At 47.5% G+C, this 9,115-nt stretch overlaps 1 protein-coding gene across 1 annotated transcript; it reads left to right on the top strand.

Moving 5' to 3' along the window:
• Positions 1–3,162: 3,162 nt before the first annotated feature.
• Positions 3,163–8,833, top strand: LOC104084290 (chromosome unknown open reading frame, human C3orf18). Its single transcript, XM_009588061.1, has 4 exons — positions 3,163–3,396; positions 4,809–4,834; positions 6,478–6,607; positions 8,753–8,833. Exons 1-4 carry the CDS (start codon positions 3,163–3,165, stop codon positions 8,831–8,833), a joined length of 471 nt encoding a protein of 156 aa, XP_009586356.1.
• The last annotated feature ends 282 nt before the right edge of the window (positions 8,834–9,115 follow it).

Genomic DNA, 9,115 nt, shown 5'->3' with positions numbered 1-9,115 from the left:
CCTGGGGGCTGCCCTGGAGCCTGGTCAGCCCTGTAGCAGGGGGAGAGGAAGCCACAAGCTCACGCACTGGGAAGCCACATCCCATAGCCGACAGCAACCCAATGCTGCTTGCATTGCTGAATTACTAGAGACACTTCATCTTGGTGAAGTAATGCAGAAAAAATACTAGTTATTATTTGCCTTCTTCATCCAGAGACCTCGTGACCCATCTTCATCCCTGTGACAAAAACCTCTATTTCTGTCATACCCGAGAGGAAACTGCAGCACAGAGAGATTAAAACCAAGACTCAGAAAAGCCAGCAGCCTCAAGCTAGTGCCTGACGAGATGTTCTGCATCTCAGAGGTGTTGGCCACCGCAGCGCCTATCAGAGACCAGTTTGGAAGTGCTGGCTTAGGAGAGAAACAAACGTGTTCTTGTTCCCAGGCCCAGCAGAGCCCAGCACAGAGCGGTCCTGGCTGTGTGAGAAGCTCTGTTGGTGCAGGCAATGGAAGAATGCCAGCTCGCAGCAGCTGAGGATCTGGTTTCTCTTCTGTTCTATTTGTGCATGGACTATGCTGAAACCTGCCAGCAATAGGTAGTGGCTGTCCCTGGCCCTAGAGCAGCCGTCAGAGACTTGGAGTGTGCCCAGCCTGCAGATCAAACTTCCAGCACCAGGATGACAACTGGGAAAGGAAGGTGGTGGGAAAGATCATCCACCCCCATTGTAAGCCGTGGGCCCTGGGCCATACTTGCATTCAGCCTCTCCATCTGGCCCTCTGCAACGTGGACCAGAAGGGGCTTGGGAACAGAAATACCCTCATCTGGACCTGGAACAGGTTGTCTAAGCCATGTCAGAAACCTTTCACACAGGACCGCTTTGAGAACTAGGTCTCTGGGCTTGGAAATCCTTCAGCATGGACAGGACCCTGAGAGCATGAACAAGAGACCCCGTCCCCACTTGATCAGATTTTCAGCTGGCTAATTTTAACCTAGCCTAATTTTATTCAGAGGAGCAATGCACAGCAGCACAGTGTGTGGTCCATACAAAAGGGGTCTTACCCAAAGGCTTGGTATCAGCTTCAACATCCAAGTTCCACTGGTTTTCCAAAACTGATACTGCATTGAGATGAAGGCCTAACCCATTTTGTTTCCAAAATTCAGGAGCTGTTTGAGATCTAGAGCCACACTTTGCAAAGCCCTTGGGCCTACTTCACTTCTTTCACTCAGGCTCTTTTTCCACTTTTTGTTTCCTTGGTGGTGGCTTTTTTTAAAATGTGAATTATCATCATGGAGAGTTTCCCTGAATAGCACAAATCAATTACTCTCTCTGAGCAGCTGCTCAGTCTGCCCAATACCTGCTCAACAATTCCTTCCCTTTCCCTGCTGGGCTGTAGCTGCTGCTGCTGTTGTGGCACTTGGATTTCAAATTTGCCATCTTTGTGCCCAAGCATCCACTACACCTGAGCTCCACTGTGGTCAGTAATGGCTGGGGAAATCCAGGTGCCACATGGTTTAAACTAGGTGTGCATGGTTTGGTGGTCAGTGAAGGACACGGTCCCTTTCAGCTGCAATGAACTCCTCTCTCAGCATGATGTTAGATGGGACCAGACCAGAACTGCGGTCTTCACATTTCCTCAGAAACTCATGTCCACATGACTGTGGACAGCTCCCACAGTCTCCCAGGCACTTCAAAATCTCCCAGCAACTCCCACTTCACAAAGTTGTTCACAGAGAGCTGTGAGACAGATCCTGCATGTGTGATGAGAGATATACCTGCTCAGGGAGATGCAGGACAAGCGCTGTGCAAGTCGAGGTGGCTACTCGGGCTGCTGACTGACCACAGGGCGGCCTGGTGCTGTTTGCCTGGTGCGATTTCTCTGCTTCAGTTGTTAGTGACAGATGTTAATCACACTGCTTAATGCCGTTATGGACAGCAGTAAGGCGTCACAGTAATGGGAACTGTGCAATAGCCTTGCCTAGAATAGAACAGAGTGGAGAAGAACAATGGCTCATTTCTCTTTGCAGGCGCATCTTTTTCTATTCAGAGCTCATTAACCCCTATGTCCTGTCTGCATTCCAGTCCAGAGATGTAATGTCTGCTAAACTGCAGAGAAATTATCAGAGGACTGCTACAGTAGTTCTCGTGGTCGGCACTGCTCTGGTCCAGAGGTAGCTGCATTTTCATGGAAGCAATTGCAGAACTAATGTTATATACAGTGGGTTTATAAAAAAGTTGTGCAAATACTTCCCATAGGATCATCCCATGGTGTTTTGCAACTCCTGGTCATTTGCACAATAGAAGCATGAAGCAATTAAAGCCTTTCATGTTTTCAGCATGAATAGATCTATCAAATTTCACAACTCCAGTCCAAAATTGGACTCATTTTAAAATTAATATTGATAATTAGAAGTGCATGACTAAGCTTGAGTGGGTGCTTTCATGGGGGACTTGAGAAATACTCACTGTTTTTAGTAGCAGATGGGGGACCGGTGCAACCCACTGCTTTAAGGAAGCTGCCTTTCCAGAGTGCATGGGATGAGGGACACAACAGGAAAGTCCTACTTTGGATTCAATAAAAAGCATCCTGAGATATGGATGCCTCACAGCTGAGTGCCATTTTATTGGATATGTTCCCACTGATAAACTTAAAGGGCTCCATGTAACTTTCCAAAAATTAAAAACAAGAGACAGAAGCAGGAAAATGCTCCCGGGGCAGATAGAGGCCACCTGGCTCAGCCTGGAGTAGACCAAAGACAGGGGTTCTGAGGTTGTCCCCACATAGATCTGCCAAGTGCCTGCAAGGAGGCAGAGCTGAAGCAGCGAGGGGAAAGTGTATCACTGACTTCAAGTGAATCAGGCACGACTTCAGGGGCTCTCAGTACCCCTGAAAAATCTTTTTCTTATTTTGAGTGGGCACCTGTGAGCTCTGAAAAATTGTACTAGTGAATTGGGAAGCTTTGGAAAAGGTTGATGTCTGTCTCCAAGAGCTCTGCCCTGTTCTTTTGTTCTCATTCTTTCCTAGACAGAAACCAGTGTGGTTCCTATGAAGAAAAATCATCAGCGATGATGCTACAGGATAGGTCTCACATGAGGATCCTTGATATGAAGGGCAGCTTTCCGCTTCTGTAGCTGATGGGTGAGGACAACAGCTTGGTAAAAGAAGAGACCAAGAGCTGGCAGGATGAGTTACAGCTCACCCTCTGTGCCTGACTTGTATCACAGCACCACCACCACAGCCAAGCCAGAACCAGGGACAACGCTGGATGTGACTGTACCAGAAACAGCTACCATAAGCCCTGAGACTACCAGTTTCAACACCACCAAAATCCCAGATGTGGCCAGCACTGGACCTGGCATGAGCACAATGCTGCTGTCCTTTGGGATCATTACTGTGATTGGGTTGGCTGTAGCTATGGTAAGAGAGCCCTGCTAAATATTTCTCTGTCTGTTGAGGGTGGAGGGCAAAGGGGCTCTAGGACTGATTTGGGTTGAATAATTTATTTGCATTCTACTAAAGGCTCACCCAGAACTGCTGGGAACTGATAGTTCCTGAGATCCCTTTCTTTTTAAGGCCTTTATCCAGTGCTCCAGTATTTCTGGTCTCTCTGAGGTCTAGTCCGAATGGGATGCTCAGCAGGCCTAGAGGAAGCTATATGTGGTATCAGTATTTATTTTTAATAGCAATATGAAGTTCAGTTAAAAGAACACAAAGTAGACTCTGTTCTGACCTGTTAACTAGAACAGCTGCATTGATTGAAACCTTGCCAACGTGGGGGCCCCCGCAAGAAAGTTCATCTAAACTAACTTTTAAAGCAGACTGTTGAAACTACGTTAATCTCCCCTGTGGACATGCCTTTTTGAATTAAAGTGGCCTCAATCCGTTTTAGCTAGACTCATTCTGGACTGTATTTCCAAGGTTCTACTTGCTGGGTATCAGCAAAGCCCTTGAGGATTTGCTGCGTAACTAACCTTGCCATTAATACCGTAGGCAGAAGCTTTCAGAAACTAGTTCTGGCCCTGACACAGGCAATACAAGTGCTGCAGTTCTTCTTTTGCTATATATCCAGATCGTTTACCAGCCAACAGAGAACAGAAGGTAGCGGCAAGCTCCCATTCCTCGTATGAGGAAGAGCTTCACTAATACAACCATCAGAGGAGCCTACAGAAAGGGACTACTGCAAAATTTCATTGCAGGCCCAAGGAGGAGTTTTTCCAAAAGCCCCTAAGAGAACCTGGAAACATTATCCTGGAAATGGTCATAAGTTCCCAAGAGCAACATCCAGCATTCATAGTTGTCAGAACAAAGCTCTGGAGGCCAAGCCTCACTTTCTTCCCAGCGCAGCCACTCTTACTGGCTGACACGAGGCAAGTCACTCAGCATGCCCTCTTCACTTCTTCCCTTTATACTGGGGAGGGGGTAACAGCACTTCTATGCTGTTGGAAATCTACAGATGAAAACCACGAAGGGAAGGTTCTTCATCCACTCTTAAATTGCAACATATGTCCTGCAGCCACCAGAAATGTGCTGAGCTACACCTAATAATAATACACCTAATACTCTTGCACCTAATACTCTTACTACTACTAACACACCTAATAACAGGACACTTGAGCACTTGGTGTCAGACATGATATGCTACCGAGCTTACACTGATGCATATGAAATTTTATTTTCGGTTGTCACTTCTCCCTTCCCCCTGCTTTGGTGCGCAGTGACACTAGACTTGCTACACCTCCTTTCTGTGTGCCCTATGCCCAAAATTTCTCATCTCAGCCATTCCTCATCCTACTGGGACTGTTGTAATGATGGTTTTCTTTCTCCTTCAGGTTCTGTATATCAGGAAGAGGAAGAGGTAAGTAACATCTGTTGTTGGCTGAAGGGAACTCAGTGCTTCAAAATCCAGAGAGAGCTAGGAAGGAGACAGGGAGATGGGGAGAGTGTAAGGGATAGCTGCCTGAGAACAAGCCTACAGGGAATCAGCTGCGTGTGAATGAGACAGGGGTAGGGACACTGCACTCCTGGTATTGACCCACCTCCTAACACCAGAGCTTCCAAGACTCCTCCGCAGCTTTGGAAAGGAAAACATGGTTGAGCACGAGGAGATTAGGGATCCTGCAAACTCTTCATGCTTCGTCTATGAGATGCACTAAAACAGAGGAAAGGGTTATGAGTGTATAAAGAAGCTGGGAACTCTGTCACGAGAGGTGTGGATCTCACGTTTCAGCCATTCCCAGATCCCTATGTTTTCCAACAACCCGGGCCAATGACACTGGCCTTGGAAGGCTGAAGACCTCTTTAGCTGCAGTCACAGCAACTGGCAGCAGCATAGTGCAGAGATGCAGCTTTCTAGCCCAAGACTTAGTGTCTTAATTTCCTTGTTAAGCTCCTGGCTGAAAATAGAGAGGAGAGCAGCATGCAGGGAGACACACGTCTTGATTCTTCCGTCTCTGACAGCAGAGACACTCGTGAAGATCCATTAGATGTGGTACCTCCTCCCTGCCTGACTCCTTGTGGCAGGCCTGGCCTGGCCACACACTTTCAGGAAGTGCTGCTGCCCACTGTAAAATTTCCAAGCCAGACTCTGAAGCCCAGATCTGGGTACTGCCATAGGAGCAGCTAATGCTTGGCCTGTGAATATAGCGCTCTGGAGATAATGGTTGTGTTGGCAAACCCATACAGAAGCAGGGAGGGAATCTGTCATCCTAACACTTGCCAAAATAGATATTTGTGGTGACACTGCCAGTAACTGCTTGTGTTTCCCTCCCCCACCCCCGAAAACTCAGCTACAGCCTCAGTGTTTTCACAGGAGCATGCCAACCCATCCATCCTCCATCTCTCAGCTGCCCAGTATTTAGGGAGACCCCTTGGGGTAACACTTTATAGCTCTGTCACTTGGAGCAATGATACAAGAGTAAGAACAGTCTGTCCACAGGCATCAGCCTCCTATGAGAATCTATCTTTCCTATTTATTATTATTTTTCTATTTATTTTTATGCACTTCAACCCTAGAGTTAAAGTACTACTCTTAGGCCACTGGAGCTAAAAGTGGACTTTTGCTGGCAGACATAGTGTGACATGGCAGGACTGGCTGTTGTGGGCAGAGGGACAGGGGAGAAGTCGCAAAATGCCTAGCCAGTATGTTCCACTGTCTCTTCTTTCCCACCCACATAAAGCTTGATCTTTTAAGGTCTGCAGGAACTTAAATCCCTGTGTCTGATTCCTCTCTGCGTAACGCCTGCCAACATAGATTAGTGATGGCAATTAATCCCTGTAACTGCACTCTGGGTATCTTCCACTCCTGCCAGCTGTGTGTAGTAGGTTCTTATCCTCATCCCTGCAGGAGAGGGCCTGACCCTTATCCAGCAAGAGCAACAAGAGCAGAATCCCTCTGCAACAGGAGAAACAGCCTGCAGAAAGCCTCAGCCGTGGGGTGGGGAAGGCAGCCTGAGCATCTGTCCTTCTCAACCAACCCTTTCCCTTCTCTCCCACGGGCAGGTTGGAGAAGCTACGGCACCAGCTCATGCCCATGTACAACTTTGATCCCACTGAGGAACAGGATGAACTGGAGCAGGAGCTGCTGGAACATGGGCGAGATGCAGCATCTTCCCAGGCATCGCAGAGCAAGGTAGGCAGCAGGGGCCAGCAAGTCTGTTACTACAACCACTGGTACCTGCACTGTTTTTTTTACAGAGTCAAAGAGGTTTTGTAGGGTTGTAGAGTAAGGAAACCATGTAAGACCTCAGGAGGACTTTCCCCATCTCTGCCAGCCCTGCTCAGGGAGCTTGAGTATTTTGGAGTGCTTAGGATGGACTGAAGAGTCAGGCAACTAGGACAAAGAACCTGGGGAGGCAAAGTGCTGGCTCTAGTGAAGTAGGAGAGAGAAAAGGGCAACTTCAGTAATTAAGGGTGAGTTTACTACAGTTTACCACCCAGGGCACCAGTAGGGAACAGTAGGATGAATGCCATTTTCTGGAGACAGGGCTTCAATGCTCACAAAGCACTGAGGCTCCTTTGCCCTGGCCCTGAAAAACAAGTAATTTCTACCCAGTTTTAAGGTATCCCTGCTTTGCCTAAGGATGCAAGTCTGGAACAAGGCCTTGCTGAGGGAAAGCCGGTAATCATAACAGTTAACTGTGCTGCAAGCCCTGAAGAATGCAGGCAGAAAGCCTGCACATTGTTGTGGCATGGCACATCTGGTCTTGTCAGGCCAACCTTGCTGGGTACAGAGCAGGCATGGCTCAGAAAGAGAAAAAGGAGGAGAGTTCTCTATTTGAATTTGGGGAGGAGGGAAGAAGGCTTTGCTTTGACCGCTTCTGAGTGTTCAAAGGCATGCAGCATGCTGAGAAATGATACGGTCCTCAGAGACCACTACCTTACTACATTTGTGAGTTAGGAAAAAGCTTGATAGCTTAGCCACATATTTTTGGTTAATGGTCCAGATGGGTCTTTGACAAGAGGCTATGTCCTTCCCCAGTGTACCAAGAGGTAGGAGAAATAGGGAAGAAGGGCTTCTCACCATCATTTGCAGCCAGCTTCACAGTGTTTTCTGTTTCCTTTGTCACCACCACCATACAAAAAGCCTTTCTGAAAGACAGAGCCGGCAGGGATGGTTGGAACAGGTATGTCTCTTAGCCAGTGATGCAGCCTCCCCTTAGAGTAGACATCTCTCCTTTCTTGAATTCCTCTCCAGCTGCTCTGTGTTGCCTGTGTCGTCCCTTGCTTTTCCACTTCCAGGACCAGGAGTTCTCCCAAAAAATTCTGAGTTTCCACACACTTTACACCTTCAGATAATCTGTAGCAAGCTTGGTGTGGGCAGAAAGGGCAAGAGGAGATAATAAGTACAACTGTAATTATAAAATATGTACCTTGAGACATGCTTCCCAACCTGCTAAAGAGCACAAAGGAGATGTGTGTGTTGGAATATGAAAGATAGTCAACATATTCCATACTCTGGTTTGGGAAAGCAAGAAATACTGTTGTATAAAAGCAAAGGATCTTGTACTCCGAGTAGCGCATACTGGGAAAACATAGATAATAAGTACAACTGTAATTATAAAATATGTACCTTGAGACATGCTTCCCAACCTGCTAAAGAGCACAAAGGAGATGTGTGTGTTGGAATATGAAAGATAGTCAACATATTCCATACTCTGGTTTGGGAAAGCAAGAAATACTGTTGTATAAAAGCAAAGGATCTTGTACTCCGAGTAGCGCATACTGGGAAAACATCAGATCCCTCTATTAGTGCACATGGAGGACTTCCCTTCAGGTAGTGAAGGGGGAAATGACAAGGCCAGAGTTAAACTTAGCACAGTAAAAGCAGATCCTTCCCGTACAGGGACTGGCCAGCAGGATACCTCAGATCCCTCCAGAGCTTGCGAATGCACAGATACCTCTGCTTGGAAAGTACACAAGTCTAAAGGCTTAACATAATAAGAGAGGGAGAGTCTAAAACAACAGCCAAAGTTCAGTCTATGGCACGTTTCCAGGCCTTCTTGATGTTTCAAGTCTTTTCATGCTGCTTAGTATATATAAATAGTGAGACCCAGTAATCCAATGACTGGGGATTTTAAACTGGCATGGATGTGCTGACTTGCTCTCTGGCCTGTTGTATTTTTCTGTCGCAGCCTCGTTAATGCCGTGCTAGTCAACCAGCCTCCCCTTAGTAAGGGGCGGAATCTAGTTACAATACTGGGCAGTCTGTGCCCAAGCACACGCACCTGCGCAACAGCAGACTTGTTGGGTCTCATCTTTCACTGCTTCAATGCAGATTCTGCTGACAAGTCAAGGAGCCCTCCAGAGACCCAGCCGTCTTGTGTTCACAGACGTTGCCAATGCCATCAATGCATGAACAATACCTGCCCCTGCTCTGGGATCATGCTGAAACTGGGGAGGATGAAGCCAAGAAGCCAGTGACTTCCTGCAAGCATGGCCGACCCACTGAGCCCACCTGGTCACCCCCTTGGTTTGTGTTACAAATGGGCACAAGCACTGGGAACTGTCGTCGCTTCGGGAAGCAAACCCTTTGTGATGGCAATGGTGATTTTTTGGTGCTTCTGTTACCACTGAAAGGTCCTGAGCTCCAGTTTCTGGGCTGCTGCTGACTGATACCATCTACCAAGCTCCGTGCTTA

This window comes from Fulmarus glacialis, unplaced genomic scaffold (genome assembly GCF_000690835.1).
Source record: "Fulmarus glacialis isolate BGI_N327 unplaced genomic scaffold, ASM69083v1 scaffold34421, whole genome shotgun sequence".
Classification (NCBI taxonomy): domain Eukaryota; kingdom Metazoa; phylum Chordata; class Aves; order Procellariiformes; family Procellariidae; genus Fulmarus; species Fulmarus glacialis.
This window is presented reverse-complemented; position numbering and strand designations above follow the sequence as displayed.